This window comes from Strix aluco, chromosome 5 (assembly GCF_031877795.1).
Source record: "Strix aluco isolate bStrAlu1 chromosome 5, bStrAlu1.hap1, whole genome shotgun sequence".
NCBI classification, from domain to species: Eukaryota; Metazoa; Chordata; class Aves; order Strigiformes; family Strigidae; genus Strix; species Strix aluco.
Window position 1 is genome coordinate 88,553,460 of NC_133935.1, and position 18,568 is coordinate 88,572,027.

At 44.9% G+C, this 18,568-nt stretch overlaps 1 protein-coding gene across 8 annotated transcripts in view; it reads left to right on the forward strand.

The window, feature by feature from the left end:
• PPP6R2 (protein phosphatase 6 regulatory subunit 2) overlaps nt 1-18,568 on the forward strand; it is a 125,538-nt gene that overhangs the window by 90,512 nt on the left and 16,458 nt on the right. For all 8 annotated transcript variants that reach the window (XR_012623685.1, XM_074828164.1, XM_074828168.1 and 5 more), the window contains 7 exons: nt 1,228-1,285; nt 2,647-2,774; nt 3,709-3,881; nt 5,301-5,463; nt 5,955-6,043; nt 7,188-7,395; nt 17,805-17,960. Coding sequence is in view for 7 of the 8 variants with exons in the window: in XM_074828164.1 (XP_074684265.1) it covers nt 1,228-1,285; nt 2,647-2,774; nt 3,709-3,881; nt 5,301-5,463; nt 5,955-6,043; nt 7,188-7,395; nt 17,805-17,960 (975 nt within the window). In the remaining variant the exon portion in view is untranslated. The remainder of the gene's footprint in view (nt 1-1,227; nt 1,286-2,646; nt 2,775-3,708; nt 3,882-5,300; nt 5,464-5,954; nt 6,044-7,187; nt 7,396-17,804; nt 17,961-18,568) is intronic.

The following is an 18,568-nucleotide window of genomic DNA, read 5'->3' on the forward strand; positions in this document are numbered from 1 at the left end:
GATGTCAGAACTTTAATAAGGCCAAAAAGTTCCAGGCTCGAATGAGAGTTTAGTTGAACGTGGATTGTTTAGTTCTACATGTTTTTAAAAAAATAAATCATACTTTCAACTTCTATCAGATAGCAGCAAATACTGAACTCATGTGTGTGGGTGGGGGGGAAGAGTTAACTTCTGTGAGGAGCTGCTGAAGGAAACTGATGTCCATTTTAAAATTAACATGAAACTCAACAAAATCTGTAACTGGGGTGTGCTAGGCTTCTCTGTGGTTACAAAAGGAGGGGTGTGCTACAAAACGGTTCTGCGTGGTTGTGCCCTCTCGTCTGGGTTCCAGCTGTTGGAAACTGTTGCAGATAGGAATTTGAATATTTTAAGAAGTATTAATTGTGTTTCAATGTCCTGGTGATTTACATGACAGTATTTTTTACTAACTGAACAGTCATCTTAAAAAAAACCAAAAAACCACACTGTTTAAACTTAAAGATATGTAGATATGGTGAAAAAATACTGCATGGACCCCAAACTGCACTAGTAGGTGGGAGTTTGTTGACCTGTAGCACCCTCTGCTGTTCTTACAAGAGACTCTCTTAGCTCTAAATCACAAACTGGGTTATTGAATGATTTTTGGAGTATTTTCATGATGCGTTGGGGATGTTGAGCCACTGGTGCACTAAAGATTCCCCCACGTTAATGTTAGAACAGGCAGGTGCCGTCCCTTCGGGTGTGTCAGGACGTACCCGCCATGCGAAGCCAGTGTCATTCCTGGGTGAACACATAAGACTGGAATCCCAGAGCAGCTGGGTGCAGCTCCTTCTCTTTTTAATTAATTATGAGTTTGGTTTTTTTTCTATGAGATTTGGTCCAGCTGGAGAGACTCATTGAAAAAACTGAAGATAGCCTTTACGCTACATAGGTACCATGAGAGTAGCAAAATAACAGCCAGACATTGCTGTGGTTGCCATGAAGCCCCAAAATACCTTATCAACAAGATAATGACAAAGGTTGTTCATTCAGGTATCGAATCAGACCTAAAACTGAAAATCTGAAATAATCTTTCATCTCAAAGAGAGGAAACCATTGCACATAATAATCAGGGAACAAAGGGGGAAGGCACTGAGTGGCCACATGAAGTGTCTCGGTGGTTTGCTGTCCTCTGGGCTTGTGCTGGGGATGCAAAAAGGCTTTGTTACTCCGTGCTATCACTGAAGTTTCTTTCCCTTCTTTTTGCAGTGCTCCCTTTGACAGGATCGCAGAGATTAACTTCAATATAGATGCAGATGACGATAGTGTAAGTGGGTATTTTGGGATATTGCCAAGGTCACGTTGTCGTTTTGAAAGAAAAAATATTTGGTGTGTTGTGTTGGTCAATGAAAAGGTGTCCGTGTAGCTCCGTTAAGGAGCTCAGGGCATTACATGTACCCTCAGAGAATCTCCCTACAGTTTATAGCTTTGGTGAGGACCTTCAGAAGTAGGACTCTATGCTGCAGGACTCTTTCTCTCTCTCTCTCTCTCTGCAGTGTGAATCTGTTGTCCTTATTTTTACTTTGATAATCTTTCCATACCCAGACTAGGAAAAACTGTAAATAGAGAGGACTGGGTTTCCTCTAAATAGCTCTAAAATGCCACGCTGCGTCTTGCCTTTTCTGTTTTATGGACCTAAATCAATACTTACCAAAGAAGCTGGACAGTGGCTAAAAGATTCCAGGCTCATCTCCTGGACAAAGCTTGTTGTTGTCAATACTGAGGACTTAGGTTTCCTTAGTCTTAAAATACTTTCTTTTTGACTTAAACCATACTACAAAGAGTTTTTCTTCTCTGTTCTGGCTGCTCTAGACTGTGCTCTACAGATACAGAAAATTTGTTTTCTTTTTGAATGTGCCAGCTAAGCCTGCAGCCCCCAATAGCTGGCTATATGCTTATCTTGGTTTTTTTCCTGAGTTTTTGTGTGTGGTAGAATTCTAACGCAGCTGTTGGTTTGGACTTGCACCATCTGCAAGTCCCCACTTAGTCTTTCAATTGAGGGATCCCAGAACGCTCAGACAGACCATTTGTATATTTATACGGACACCTCACTGTACTGGTGCCTGAAAACTCATTTCCAAAATGGAAGGCTGCGTGTTTTGAAAGGGGGGTGTGCGCATGAGTTATGTGTCATCCTGTTTGCTTAGAAGCTCCCTGTGGTTCTGTCAGGAGGACGCAGGCACTGAAAGAAACCGTGCTGGGGGTTGTTGGTCCGAGCGGGGCAGTTCGCGCACGTGGCGTCGCTTTAGTCTCTGAAGTTCCATGCTGGTCCCTTGGCAAGTGTATTCTGAAGGGAGCTGTTCCCAGCCCCCTTGCACAGTGGCTTTATGCCCCTGTGCAGGGTACAGAGGGAGTCATGAGTTCCCTCCCGCTGCGTTGGCAGCAGCGTGGGCTCAGACAGGGCTCTGTTGCTTTCCTGGGCTGTGGCGGGTGGTTCTGAGCGGACTCTGCTGTGAGTGCTCGGCCGTTGCTTCCTGCACGGCTCGGGACGTGACATGAAAGCACTGCCACCGCCTTCGTGGTGGTAGTTGCCTACAGATGCTGTTCTATCAGCTCCTCGTCACTGAAGTTCTTGTTTCTCTCTCCAAAGAATCAATGGAATTTGATTTCTTTTTAATACTATTTTAGCCCAACGCTTCCCTCTTTGAAGCCTGCTGCAATGAGCGGATCCAACAGTTTGATGATAATGAGGAGGAAGAAGATATCTGGGAAGAGAAGGAGATAACCTATGCAACCCAAGTGAAATCAAGAACACGGTAAGGTGAAAACAAAAGATTGATTTCTTTAAATTTTTTCTTTCCCTTCACTAAATGCTATGAAACTGTACCTTTCAGTTAAGTGCATGCTTAATTGCTTGTTATTTATGTGCTGTGGGGCCTTTTTCTGGCATAAAGCAGAGGGCTTTCCATGTCACGTTCCTGCAAAGAGGTGGTGGTTTGTACTGAATGTGAAACAAAGATCCAATTTGAGGGAATGCAACACCTAATTAAGTCTATTATCAAAGATATTTAAAAAACCCCCACCCTTAGTTTGAAATAGAACTTAAACTTCTTTCCTCATATTTGGAGAGGAGGAGGTTGAAATTGTAAGACTGAGGGTAGCAGACAGAATATTCTTTTTCAAAACGTTAAAAGAAGAAAAATAATGTTTTGTATGAACGAGTGACCTCATGTGGTGCATCTCTGGCATTGCAAATCACAATTTTTCATCCCTTTGATATAGCCAGTTATTAAATAAAGTTACCTCTGTAATCCTAAGTCTGAGAATATGATCAAATGAGACAGGAAGGATGGCCAAGACCTTAACGGTTATTTGCCTTGCATCAATAAACTGCACGTCCTGCTCACACCCAGAATTGATACCACCCTGGTACTCCCCTCGTTTGCGACCGTTTTGTCTGCTCCTGTCACTCTCCAGCCCTGAATATGTCACTGCAGCGTATTTCCCATTACAGCTCTGCAGATGCATTTGGACAGGTAAAGCACGTAGGGACGTGAGTGGAACTATCTCGAGGAGTGCCTGCTGCTGCCTGAGCTCTGTGTCTTTTGGGGAAATCAGCCCTGTAAAAGCCATTCAGCATCTCTCGGTCAGCTCACAGTTTGTGCTTTCTCCCTGGGGCAGGGAGGAAGCAGGTGAGGGGTGAACTGGCTGCCCGTGAGGGTTTTTCTCATTCCAAGTCGTGTGGTTTAGATTTGGAGCGTCGCAGACCTCAGAGAGTTCGTCAAAAAGTGATCTTGAGAATGGAGATCATGATGGCAGCGTGGACTCCGAAGAAGAGGAGGAAACAGAACAGCAGCTACCTCCTTCCTCAGCAAACAACAAGAATAATATTTCTGATCAGAAAGACTCTGACTCCTCTGAAGGTAAAGAGTTTAAAACAGCATCATCCCGTTTGAAATGAGATCTGTAATCACCTCTGCAGAACCGCAGTTTGCAAATTGCCAGGTTTCTGTGGCTATTCTGTAATTCCACCTGTGCAGGTGGGAAGTGGGAATTTTTGAAATGTTAGTGAGGTTGAGCCCTGCCCGGCTTCTTCAGAGTAGCAGCGTGATGCTGCAGCTCTGCTGAGAGCGCCACACAGGTACCAGTACAATACTACTGGCTCTTCTAGTACAAATACTGATGAGCAGTGGAGGGTTATGACATTCAGTCCTTACATTCTCTTACAAGAATTTTACGCAGACCCTTGCCAGGTATCTCATACTCCGTGTATCTGCCTTTTCTGCCAAGCTGCCTTTCTAGTTTTAGGTAGCAGGTTATAAATCCATTCTTACAGTGCCTGGAGGAAGACCACAGAGGGACGGGGTTTTCCCAGATCCCAGTGCAAATAGTGCTGTGTAAGTTCACGAGACACACAGTGTTGTCAGCAGAACAAATTCAGCCGCCTGAAACAAAGGGACAAAAATGTTAACGTTCATTCCTTGTTTGGTGCAAGCGTTTTCAGTTCAAAAATGTTTCTTTTTCTAGGGGATGTCTTTGTACTGTAACTGTGAGCATAATGCATTCCAGAAATCAGCTCTCTACACCCATTTGGTAGTGTCAGATGTTTTCAGTTCTTGTTAGGAAGAACCATTATAAAAAACACGAATGGCAACCCGTGGATAGTGTACGTCAGTTCAGTTACCCTTCCAGAGACCTTGGTTCAGTTTTTGAGTGAGTGTAGACTTGGGGGATCTCTCCTACTCTCAGCTTTGTTGCCTGCAAATCAGTTTGCAGAACAGACCTCTGCAATCCTTTCTCTTTCTTGAGAAAAAGTAATGAAAAATGCTTTTTAAAAACCTGTGATTTTTAGGAATAGAAGTATCCTCTAATGAATGGGGAGTAGGCTGGGACTGTAAAAATCAAAATTATGTTCTTAGTTTTGCTGAAGATCACTTCTGTGATGTTAAACATTTTAATCCATGTATCAATTCCTTAACTGTAATTGCCAAAATTAAACAGTTAATGATTGAAATGGTTGAAAGCCATGCCACTTAGCTTTTGACAGGAAGGTAAGGTACTGGGAGTTCAGCTGAAAATCACTGGCTCAAAGAATGAAGATGTTCATCATGTCATTTTTCTGAACTGATGCGTCTCTCTTGTGGATAACATTCATATTTATCAGAAGAGGGATTTTTGAGCTGGTTGTCTCTAACCCAGGAGACAGGCAGCTTCCTGTAGATTCCGAAGGAGTGCCAGCGACGGTCTGTCTGCTTTTGTCTCTGGGATCACGTTGGAGTGTTTCTGGGATGGCCGGAGGTTCTGCAGACTCGTATTCCACCAGTCGGTTGTTCTGCCTCCAGGGTCTGGGTGGACAGCGGTGTTCGAGCCCGTGAACTCGAAGCCCCCCACGCCCTGTGTCGCCATGGACGTTGGCTCGAGCGTTTGGGACTCAGCGGCCCCGGAGAACACCACGCCGGAGGAGAAGGGGTGGGCAAAGTTTACAGACTTCCAGCCTTTCTGTTGGTAAGAGGCACACATTCCTTCCATTTCTCTGTAAGTTTTGAATGAAAGAATATTTGAAATATGGTTTGATGGAGTACGTTGACTATAATCTTTTCTTCTTCCCTTTCCCTTCCCCTTGCTACCCCTTTTATTTTTTAATATTGGCTGAGTTTTCTGGATCAGGGCTTCAGACTTCCCTCTGCCTCCCAGTGCTTCTAACCCATGTTAGCATTCATGTCTCATGATACAGGAGTACTTCATGTGTCATCACTGCTGCTACACTAGGAGTATAAAATCAGTAAATGAACATGGTTTTTAGAAGTCACAAGTATTTATGTAAAGAAAGAGTAAGCCCTAATGATGTAAGGGATAATATAGTAGCCCTCATGGTATAGGGGATAATGTAATAATTATATATATATTCTATGTCCCCATTGTAATAATGGAGATATTTGGAAGCACAGCCAAGATACCTGTACTTCATTCTCAAGGCTTTTTCCCCCCTGCTTTAGCTCAGAATCGGGTCCACGATGCAGTTCTCCTGTCGACACAGAAAGCAATGATTCAGATGGAAATCCGAAGCAGAGTCAGGACAAGAACTGTAAGTGAGAATGTTCCAAGACAACACAGATGTATTATTGAAGCTGTTTGAAATCTTGCATAGCGTACCAAGCCTACGAGGGAGAATTCCCTCCAGTGTCATCTCCCTTATCTTACTTGAAGTCTCTCTTTTGTACAGAGATCAATCTATTAAAGTAGTAACTCAGAAATCCTGATGTTTGTTGGGATAATATTATTCAGCAAGAAAAGGATGAAATTTAAGTTAGCAAGAGTTGATGTCACAGAGACAGTTCATTTGTAAACTGTTCACAAGTCCTATTTTAACTGTATGCTTGAGTATAAAATTACTTGGCAAAAATTAAAAGGATAGGGTAAGTTAGACTGTGGGTAATCGTGCCGAGCCAGTTGGTTAACTTCAGTCTGATTTCTTTCCTTTCTCCTTTCTGAGCAAGGAAAAATAAAATTTAACGAAGGACTTTGATAGAACTAAATTAAACTTGTGTCTGTAGTAACCACTGAAGGGGGGGTGATACTGGAAGGGAGAGCACGGTACCTTTGTCTGCCCCGTGTGTGCTCTGGGAGCTGGAGATGCAGTTCAGGAGAGCTCAGGCGGTCTGTGGGGACGGTGTTGCGTGCGCACGTTGTTTGTGTGCCCACTGCTGTCGGGCGCTGGGCCTTACACCAGGAGGGGTGACGGGTACCAACCTGGGGAAGAAAAACACTTTCTGAGACTGCAACACTTCTTTACCGCTTCCACGAGAGGCTTTTTCCTTGCCAGGCACGCACCTGGAATCCAAACCAGTGAACACCTCAAAAAGCTGCTTAAATTATACCACAGTGAGTTCTCAGAGCTAAGTTAAGTTAGCAGGGCCCCCAGGGACTGTTGTAATTCTCCTTTCAGACTCATCACCGCTCAGCAAATGAAAAAAAGTCTCCTCTGCTGTTTGTGTTAAACACAGACGGGAGGTGGCAGGTGGAGAACACTGATTTGTGGGGTTGTTATTTCTCCTTACTTGTAAAAACAATGTCGCATGCTGTGGGATCTGCACAGAAACCATCATCTCAAAATTTGCAATAGTTGTAAACACTCCATTTTACACCACCCCGCTTACTCGGGGTCATACCTGGGGAGTTGTTCCTGTGGTCTTGTTCATTTTGCAATGTGAGTTATTCCTTTTTCTCAGTCAGCGCTGCCTCTCCCTGCGTTTGGAACGTCTGTGTCACGAGGAAAGCGCCGCTGGTGGCCTCAGACAGCAGCTCCTCTGGAGGCTCCGACAGCGACGAGGAGGAGGATAAAGCTGATATCGTCACGGAAACCATCAGCACAGGCTCGGGCCAGGAAACCATCAAGCTGACTATGGATGCTAAAAACGAGAAGGCTGTTTTCACCAGGTGCGAAAGGAATCTCCTTGGGCCGGGGTCCTGCTCTGCTTTTACCCCCTTGTGTCGCTCGGGGGTGACGTGTTATGTGTCCCTTTCGGACACCATGCTTCCAGGTGCCCTGTGTGAGGATGTCTTGCAGCTTTCTTGTCGCAGGGGTTTTATTTTAAGAAAATACTTACAACAGGTTTATTTTTAAGAAAAGTGAGGCTGATTTTAGCTGCTGAGCCCTGTCACAGGAGTGTGGCCCATCTGTGTGTCTGGCTGCACAAGAGGCCGGGGCCGGGTTCGTGCCAGGCCAGCTGCCCCAGACGAGTCGAGCGAAGCCTCACGTGGTGGCACCTGCAAGGTCTGGCACGGAACCTGTGTGTGCTGCTGCAGGGGGGAAGAGTTACATGACTCAAGTTGTCGTTTTCTTCCCAAAGTAGTACATTATAGACAATAAATGATAAAAAATGCAAAATGCCAGAAAAGATACAGCAGATCCTGAGATTTGTTAGGTTTTGGACAGCAGTTTGGTTGGAATCGCAGTGCTCGAATCTGGCCTACTTGAATAATTTGAGAGGGGAAGTTGCATTTCAGAGCAGTAAGCATCCAGTTCCCTTTGGTGCATCCAGAAAAATTGTAAGATACTTGGGTTTTTTTCCTCCTATTCCTTTCAAATATGTAGGGTATGATTTCACTAGTTGGAGCCCCTGTGTTTTCTGCATCTGACTCAGGAACAGATATTTACTTTTTATGATGTTGTGGTGATGTGACTTTTTTGGGTAGTCAACGTGAGCTGCTTGGCACGTGCCCACACCCAGCAAATAGCTACTGGGAGTTAAAAAGCGGTGGCTGGGGAAACAAGTGGGCTTAGAGCACTAAGGAGAATGATGGGAGGCAGTTGGCCAAAGGTACGTTTGGTTCAGCAGCTCTGAATTGAGTTTTTAATAAGGTGACTTTTTTGTTGTTGATGCCCGCCTCCAACGGCCTTTACTCCACCCTTGGAAGGGGTGAGATCCCTGGGATTCTCTGCTCGCAGTGATGGCACCTGAGGAGCTGGGTTGCTAAATGGAGTTAGTTTGTACGCACAGGGCTGGCATGGCCAAGCAGACTGGCTTCACAAAAAATGAAGGATGAGGAGAATAAGAATACTGCCTGCTGTGCTAAAAGCAGCATCCCCTTTTCCAGTTTTCTGTGTACTTGAATTATATCTAATTAAACCCATTGGCATGTGTATCTAAAACAAAGTCTGTGCTCCAGATGATTTTCCTCTCTGGTGTGAGTAGAGCAGCGTGATACATGTGACTGTCTGGATTCACAGTAGCAATGTAAATCTTACTTGGCATGTTCTTATGTCTTCCATTTATTTCCTAGCAGGTAGGAATTTTTATTTTTTTCTGATTTGGCTGTCTAGATGTTGTGGGCTATGCTGCTGTTTCAGGCAGTGTAATTTTAAATGTGTTTTTCTCTCTTAAGTGAGAAAAACTCTCTCTCGAGCACTTTCAGTAAGGACGAGGCTTCCAGAACCTGCTTGGTTTTGCATGATTGCAGTTCTACAAAACTAATTCTGTTTTGGCAAAGAAAGTAAATAGTTGAGTAACCACAGTCTCCACTTTAAAGGTGTCCAGCTTTCCACAGCTGTAACCATAGCCAAAACTCAAACTAGAAGCTGTAGGAAGGCAGAAACCTGTTAGATAGATGGTGATTTCAGCTGCTCCAGGTGTGTTTTGGAGCCAGGTTTCTCCTGGTGTATGAGCTGCCATCTTGACCAGTGATGATAGTGGGAACTTCCCGGTATCCTCAGCTCTCCCAAACCAGCCTGCATTCTCTTGGAACAGATGCGGTTAAACGGCCAGTAGTGAATATATTCACTTCTTACTGCGTTCCTTAATGATTCCAAGGAAATGAAATATGCTGAAAGTTTAAGAATATTTTGGATTGACTGTGTGTTTCTTGATGACCTTCTACGAGCACTTACCCAGAAGTGCTAAACTTGTACCAAACCGCATGCCTATTTCTGTAGAAACAGGTCTTCCTTCTCCTTCCTTCCCCTCCCTGCAGTACTGAAACCTACAGTGGAGATCTTCAACGCTCCTTGGAGCCACCCAAGGACTCTGTAGATTCTGCAGTCACTAGGGACGTGGAAGCTCCAGATGTGCAGTACATGCCTCTAAATACCCTCCATGATCATCTTCTCAACTGCTGATGCTCCTGCCCATAGTGCCCCAGAATTTAAACTCTGGAAAGTTAATGATTTGTCCCTGCGTGGTGCAGTAGAATGTCCTTCATGGCAGCTCTGCTTAAACTACGACTAAGAACATGGGTTACCTTAAACATCGTGCTAAAGAAGGTGTTTCAGATGTATTTAGCTAATTTCTCTACTTTAAATATATTTAGCTAACTTTCTTTCCCACACCTAATTCTATGTGGTAGTTTCTTGTGAAAAAACAAGTAGTTTTGCAGAAGTTCTCTGACTAAAGTGCTTCCAGTATTGCCAGCTCCTGCTCTCTGATAACTTCAGAATTCATGTGTTAGGCTTGAGAAGGACATTTTTTACAGTGTATTGAATCTTTTGCTTTTTTTGTGTATTGATCTGAATTTTATGTGGAAAATGCCATATTCACTGACTGTACTCTTTGAAATAGCTTTTTATTGTTCCTGCATATTCTGCTGGCAGGAACAGCGCTTGAGGATACGGTTGTGAAGTTAACTCTTTTGTCTGTTTTTTCAGCAATCTTTACTGTTTTCTTTTTCTTCCTTTCTTTGCTTTCTCTCTATTTCTGCCTCTCTTGCTGCCCTTCTCTCTTGCTGTGGGTATTGCTCAGAGTATTTAGACCTGCAGTCGGAGGGTATGTATGACACCGACCTTCTCAGGGTTCCAAACATCCACCTGACAAGTAGTTTCTCCCATTAGTTACTTCATACTGGGCTGGAAAAAAGAGCTGTTGGACCGTTGGACTGGGAAAGCTCATCTTTTCACAGTCAGCTAAAACAGATCCTAGAAATTCTGTTTCGAAAACCTGAATTTGAGGTTGTGTATCCTTGCGAAAGTATGCGCCCGGTCAGCAGAGCCAGTGACGAACCATTGAAAAGCAAATACAGTGCTCAGTCATTTCATGCATCGTGTCCTTGAGCTTCTGCCATTCCACCTGTTTGTGAGCTCTTTCTGCAAATAGGATTTTTTTTTTTCTCATTATTTTAAAAGGAAAGGTCGTGCTCTGGTCAAGATGACTGTAGGACAGCCTGGCCGACTGCAGTTTGCTAACGCACACGCTGCTGGAATCGCTGCCTGCGCTGCCTGGGGCAGCAGACAAGGCTCTTGAGACTTTCTCACAACAGCACTAACAAATATTTCACTTGTATGCTGTAATATGCCACAAAATAATGGTTGATGTGTTTTCCAAAGGCTTTTTAAAAAAAAACCCTTTTTTTTTTTCCCCAATGTTTTCTTTCTGTTTTAAATTGTGGGGTTTCACTAATTATTTTCTAGAATTCATCCATACAAATGAATTTTCCCAGTCACTGTGCAAACTGGCAAAAATCTGCTGTAATTTCCAGATGACTGAAAAAAAGAAAGAGAGAAATTCAATAAGCATGTCTCATAACTGTTTGGTTTGAAGAGGAGCATGGTACAGCAAACAGGCACACTTTCAGATCCAGAAAGGACAGTCACCCGATGAACAGAAACACCCTCCTGACTTCTCGGAGCAGGAGGGTCAGGAAACGCAGCTCCGCGTGTGCCTGCAGTCTCCAGAGCCTGGAGGCTTTCAGGATTGTAAGCTGTGTGCTAATTTAAAATAGTTGTAATTACAACATGTACTCATTTAACTTCCTATCTTAATAATTAACAATGCCATTTTAACAAACTTTTGAAAGTTTTCTGCCTCTTTCATAAGCAGGCGAGTACGTATTGCCTTTATCTCACAGTACGTGCTATCGGGCTGTATTTTTTGCTTTGCTGAAGTCGTAGAAGCAATCGATGACCGAGATGGGTGACAAGGGCTCCGCAGTGGCGTCGGCCCGGCGGCTCCGCTCGGCTCGGCCACCTGGGCCCGGGCGCAGCAGAACAAACAGTCATGAGACTTGCCATGAGAGGGGAAAGCAGAACGGTGGGCGCAAAAGCAGATGCAACGCGAGCAGTACTTTTTGTGGGAAGTGACTTGCATTTCTGTGTCTGTATGATATTAACCCAGCATGAAGAAGAAATGCAAAAGCTTATCTGAAGTATTTCACTGCTGAGTTGTTCAAATAAGGCTTCTAAGCAGCTCCTTAAAAGAAGAGCTGTGCTTAAAAAGAAATCCAGCTTTTGCTGTGTATGGTGATAGTGGGCTTGGGATGTTCATAACTTTTAATTTCTCTTTCAGTTTATCAACTTCACCTGAAATGCTTTTTTCCCCTTTAATCTTTTTCTTTCTTTCTTTTTTTTTTTTCCCCCCAGTGGTTGAATATGTTTATTGTCCACTTCTCCCTTGTGCCTCCTCACCCCAGTAGCTTGGATAAGCAACTGAAAAAGGAAGTTTAGAGGGGAGGCTGGAATCCATCTGAACAGTAGTGCTTGCTATCTGTTAAAAACAAATGTATTTCTTCTGTGTCTGTGTGATACCAGCTCTCATTTAGTACATTCTTCAGCTTTGGAGGCAGACACTGTAGGTGCTGCAGCGGTTTTCTTAGAACTGAGGTGGAAATGAGACAACACTTGCAATTTCTGCATTTCGCAGAGATTTCTCCGATTCCTGCATTACAGTTTCTGTAAAGTCACTGAAAAGTCTCCTCTCCTTTCTGATCATACACGGTTCTGGGATGAAAGTACTTAACTTTTGTTCTAACAGCCGTGACAACCCTAAATTGCTGAAATAGCTCAGAAATAGCAGCTGGCAGTGGTTCCTCCCATTGCTCTGGGCATGGGGGCCGGGGGCTCCGCGCCCCGGGGGGGTCCCGGGGGTCCGGCCGGGGCGGCCGTTGCATTGGCTGGCACCGAGCAAGGAATTTTGGTGCAGCGCCCGCTTACACGCAGCAGAGAAAATATTCCTCCAGTTTCCCAAGCTGAATGGAGTGACGTTGTCACAGTGGATGTTTTGAGCTCTCCCGTTCGGGGATATGTTTTTCTTTTCCAACTGTTTGTCTTGCATGACGTTCAGATTCGCCATTGCACGTGATGAGCATGAAACGTCGGCATGAGAAGTGGTTGTCTTGCTTGTATCTCCCTTTGCTGCCTGACTGCAAAGGGTTGCTGGAATGCTCTGAACAGATGATGAAGGGAAAGGAGCATGCTGTGGGAAATGGCATGGAGCACGGCAATGCCATTTTTGTAAAATTCGGCTGCATATCAGAAAGATGCATAAAAGTGACTAACCTGAGGTCCCATCCCACCAGAAAACTTTCCAATCAAACGTGAATGCTTAGTGCAATAATTGGCATAGATAGGATCTTTTAAGCTGACATAAGTGTTGGCTTTTTTAATGAAGATTGCATGTAAATTGGGAAGCCAGACCTCCCGTGTTGTGTGACTTTGTCTAATGAACAGCCAATACTCGGGGAGTGTGTTGAGGAGCGTGGCTGGAGCGTGGCTGCCCTCTTTGTCTTTCGGTTGGTCATTCGGAGCCTGGTTTTTAAGAACTTGCCTGTGGGCTCAGCATGAGACTTGTGTTTAAGTACGCTTTTATACATGCCTTGCTGCTTTGTTTATAGTACCACTGTTTTTCCTAGTGTGTCTTCACCCTGTTTGTTGTCTATGATACTAAATGTTTACCAAAGAGACTAGAGGATATCTAAAGTGTATCCCAGGAGCCACAGTAGTGAGCTTCAGAGGTGGGTAGAATTGCACTCTAAGGCTGTTTCAGATCACATCCTTCTTCCCCAAAATACCTAAAGCTCTTTGATCATTTGGGACTGCAGCCTGGAATTCTTTACCAACCCTTTGGCAATGAGACATAGATCAGTTTTGCCCTTAGCCGCAGGAGCAGCTGTACTAGGTGCTGCAGCCTGCAGGTTGCCAGCCGGCGCTGCAGTTCAGAGTCAGTTTGGCCTTTTGGAGCCACCAGCGAAGCTCCTCCGCTGTAATTCTGTCTTGCCAGGTCTGAGAGGTTCTCGGTAAACAGACCACTGGACAGACAGGGTGAGAGCACGGCGTGTTTTGCAGTAGTGCTGTCGAAATGGGTGTTGAAAAGGAGTTTGCAGGGTGAAACTGGGCAGGAGAGGTATTAAAAAAAATTCCACCGCTGAAGTATTTTCTCTGTAAAGCTGGTGGAAATGTACAGGAAGAACTGAATTGTTATCAAAAGTTAAGTGAGCTCCTGACGTTTGCATCTTCATAAATAGAACAGCGTATTGCTTTATTTTAACTGGGTATCAGTTTTGATATAGAATGACAACTTCAGCAATGATGAAGTGTGAAACTTGTTGAATCCTGTTTTTCGAAGAAGAAATAACACTTCAAGGAAAACAGTTGTATTGTTAGCTTGAGGAAGCTTTGCATTTGCAGGATTTGGGCCTTAGAGCCCAAACGAATGAACAGCCATTTTGTAGCACCTCAGGTCTGGAATGAGGATATATAATATTCTTGGTTTCATGTTTTGCATTACATGTAGTAAAAGCTGAGAACTCCCTGCTCCCTTTATGGCAGATTTTTCTCTAAGAAGTTTACGGAGTTGAAACTCATGAGTTGAGAGAGCTGCAAGTTTTCAGTAGCATGTGGAAAGCAAACCTCTGCAAAGCATTCACAGGAGTGCGGCGTGAGCAGGTCCTGCGCCCCGTGCGGGCTGATCCCCGTCGGGCTTCCAGCAGAAGGTGACACCTTCCCCAGAGGCAGCTGGAAGATGTTTTCTCAAGTCCCTTGTCTAAAGCAATGTGTGTGCATTTGGGAAGGGTCGCTGGAAGCCTCCCTGAAACCAGATGTCGCACTGTCGCAGCTTTCCGTGGCTGCCTTCTCCCCTGATTGTTGGTGCAAACAAAAAGCGTTTCCCGGTGGCGAGGCGGTGTATGTACCTCGTGTGTGCGTGTGTTTTGCACAGACACCAGTGCCTTTCACCACAAGTGTTTCGGTAGCCTGCCTCGTCTAATACATCTACACATCAGTTAATGTGAAATAAATGTAGAAATAAATGAAAAAGTAGTATTTTAAATACTTCTTAGCTTAAGATGATTATTGTAATTTATCACATAATTATTCTAAGTGAAATCCGAGTGCTTGGCAGTAGGCATCACCCAGAGGAGATGTGGTTGTACCTGCCTCGAGGAACTTGCTGCCTTAAAAAACAAACCATAGAGGACGTTTAAGATACATCAGGTAACACAATCAGGAAGAGCAGAGGAGAACGACTGAGTTGTTGCCCTTTCACTGTCTTTGCCATCCCCTGCCATGCTTCACAGCAGTCTGTGAAATGTGTCGTTGGAGGGTGTTCCTGAGTCTGTCACCCTCCCAGGACTGTGGCCACAGCTCACCAAGCCCCACGCGGGGAGGCAGCTCTGGCAGGAGGTACTCCATGCCCGTGGCTGGGACAGCACACAGGTATTTACCCTCCCAGAGACTCCGGCTGATGAACTGCCTGCTTTCTGCCCTCTCCTAGACACCAGGCAGACAGTCCATTGCTGCCCCAAAGTTCCTTCTGCCTCTGGACCCCACAGTTATCTTCTTAAAGTTCTCCTGCAGAAGCCCTGTTGCCTAAAGGCCAAGTAGACTCTCCTGTTGAGGATGCTTTGAGCTCAGCCGTCACACCCGCGGTGAAGCACACTGCAGCAGCGCTGCTGAGCCCGGTACTCGCCAAGCATCCGGGTGGGAGAACACCCCCAGACTGTGCCAGGGCTGTCCCGGAGCAACCAGCTGGGGATCAGGAGGAGACAGCTCCAACTTTATGCAAACTCTGTTCTAACCTTCTAGAGGTGAAAGTGGCTGAGCCTAGTAACGCAGGTGGTATCCTCTAGTCTTACTTTCTGCTGAGACTGAAGAGTTTGGGCGTTCAGCTTGTGCACTGGGGGTAGTTAGATACCTCAGGAAGCACACTGCAGGGCTTGTAGAAAGAGAGGAGTCTCTGTTACAAGTGACCTCTGGAGCAGTATTTACAAACTCGGCAGTTAAGCTGCAGAATGGAGCTGTGATGTTGAACTTGGTGAACAGAAGGGAAAATTGTCCTGGCTCTCGGGTTGGAAAGCCCAGTGGGCATGGCTGTAGGTGGCATTCACAAGTGGTTTGTGCTGAGCGCTTGTCCGTTGTGAAAAAAGACACAGTTCTGGACAGACTTACGCTTGGTGTTGGAAAGTTTGTGCGAGTGGCTTTGAATTAGAGCTTAAAAATTCCTGATTCTTTCTGGAGTGGGAAGTGTTAGAGATCAGTTTGCAGAGCTTAACTAAGACGAGTCTACAGCAGATACAGACGTTGTCACCGATAACTCTTCTTCCTTAGCCTGCCGTAACCAGCCTCCTGAGAGAACAGTTGTATTCTTGGCGGGTAAGACGTTCTCTGTCCCTGCCCCCTGCCTGGTCGGGGTTTGGAGCGTGTCACCGTGCTGTGTGGTGACATGGAGCTTCATACCAGACTGGCCTTGAAGGGGCACGACGAGCTGCTAACGATCAGCTGACCAGAGGAATACCAGTGCAAAATATTTGTAGGTACTAGAGTTTATTCTAGGCTAGAATTAGATACTGTTATCAACCCTCCTGCTTGGGTAATAGTATTCTGTGTTCCACACAAACTCCCTGTTTTGTTTGACCCCGTCAGTTTGGCCTGTAAGCGTTCTGCAGGGGTTTGCGTGTCCAGCTTTGCCTTTCCGTGAGCCTGTTGAAGAGTTTGAAAATTTCCATGCCCCCTTAGTGGTCACGTAACCTCAGGATTTCATAACACTGGAATCCTTGTGTCATGGAAATTTTAGTGATTGAATTGAAGAAGTTTATCTTTGAGCAATTTAAATCTCATGAGCTCCAGTTTCTTGTGTGGGAAGCCATTTTCTAATGACATTTCTGGCAACTTAGTTCAATTCTCTGCTGTCTCATCTATCCCCTGCCGTCTCTCTAAGGTGTATTTTTGTACTTGCGGTATTTCTTTTTAAGAGCATGTTAGCCCTTTAGGAAGATAAATGTTTTGATCTCATGGCTCCTCATTTTTATGTGTTTTTTTTCAAGAGCACACAGAAAAGTAGCTACAGAAATAGAACTTTGATCTCAAAACCACTGTCACATGTCTTAATTACCAGACTGTGATTATATGTATGCATTATAAACTCACCCCGCAGCTGGTGACAGGATTCCAGCTCAGTCATCTACTGAGCTTTCCTTCCATTTTTGCAGGCTTGGTCTCTGAAAGAAGGAGAAGAAATTGTTCTCGAAACTGGGACTGAGTTAAAACTGTGAGGAAGATCATTCCCATGCAAGCTTGTCCTCTGCCTTAGAAGGCAAAAAATAGAGATATTCATGGAAATCACTTCTCCAGTTAGAAGTACAGGTCTTTTTTATACAAATGTAGAAGGTTTTGAGGTTTTGTGCTAGCAGGATTTTTCCTTTTTCAGGATTTGAGCTTCTGTTTTGTTGTAGGGAGACATCATTGGAAATGTTGTCCCTCAGGCATGGGAATCTGTCGTCTGATGTGTTACTGAAAGCGAGTTAATTTAAGCGTGTTTGGCTTCTGAAGCTACCACTCATGAATGTCCAGTCAACTTTTTCTTCCTCAGGATTTTAGGTTCTAAATTTAAGTCTTTTCTAGGTGCACACAGAGGTATCAGGTGCCACTTGGCAGAGCAGCTGGTAGAGCAGAGCCGCGTAGGTGCCTGTATTAGATCAGAAACACACTTTGCCAAAACCAGCAGTTTAAGGAGCAGCGGGCTTGGAAATTGCCTGGGCTTGGAAATCTGCTTGGTGGGCTCCTCCAGGCTGCTTTGCCCACGAAAGGCTGGACCAGAGGGTCTCTGGGGTCCCTCCCAGCTCGGGCTCTCCTGTGGTCCCGTGTTCTGGTGCTGATGGTCTCCGCTCACCGCCAAGACAAACCGTCTGCTTTCCACTCCCCGTGGTACATGTGGCTTTCTGGACCCTCTAAACTTGCAAAGTCTTGGCCAAATGTGCTTCACATTTGCATCCTTTTACTGTTTGTTTTCTGTGTGTGTCTGTAGGAGAGCGCACTGGCAGAGGTGGTTGCAGAGGGCGGTAAATGTTGGATTTGCAGGCGATGGGGGTACGTGGGGAACTCTTAAGGCAGATTTTGCTGCAGGAAATGGGAATGCCTTTCTTGAGGAGCTGTTCTTGTGCATATTTGGTGTCTTGTTGATTTTTAGGAAACATAATCTCCAGGATACATACACTACTTTTTAATTCCAGTTTACTTTTCAGTTCTTAATCCTTTATGGGATTTTTGTGGCCTGTGGTAGGAGAGGAGGAGGAATATTTTTTTCTCTGTTGGAATTTAAGCCCCATTAATTGACGTTTTAACGTGAACTTGAATTCTCCCCACACAGTGATGCAGACTGCATGGTTATTGATAAGCTGGCCATCACTGACATCGGAATGACAAAAGCATCCAAACCCCTGAACAACGTGGCCCAGCACTCGGAGGAGCACCAGAACACCGCCGCTGTTGTCACAGCCGTCACAGAAACGGCCACAAAAGACAGGTGAGATGGTCAAAACTCTCCTTTACCAGCCTGGGACAGAGAATCGGCTTTTACTGCATCACTAAATGTGGTTATTGTACGTTAGTGTAGAGTCAGAGTTCCACGAGTAGCACATCTGGAGCGTCTCAGAGTATGTTACACTGCAGGTCGTGTAGAGCTGTTACTGCCATACATTGCACATACCTTTCAGTTTCCCAGAAGCGCTGTCAAATGATCTGTTTTATTTAAAAAATTGACTTCTCATTTCTTACTCATGCATAACGAATGCTCAGCTAGTGTGGGTTTGTATGTTCAGGTGAACGTACAGACATTTACAGGTAAAATATTATGAGGAAATGCAGGAATGTGTTTTGATAACTGAACTTGGAAGTGATCGTAAGGAGAAATTATATTAATGATTTTTTGTGAATGTGACAGTTTAGGTCTTTTTTAATATGGAAACCAATCCTTCTGCAGATCTAGTGCTGTCACCTCCACAGCTTTGCTCTGGCTCCTGTTTTTGGCCAGAGAGATGTGTATCCATAACGAGGTGCCTCTGCTCTTCCTGGGCTAAGACAGCCTCTCCTGGGTGGCTCGATCCTCCCGGAGCAAACTTGCTGTTAGATTAA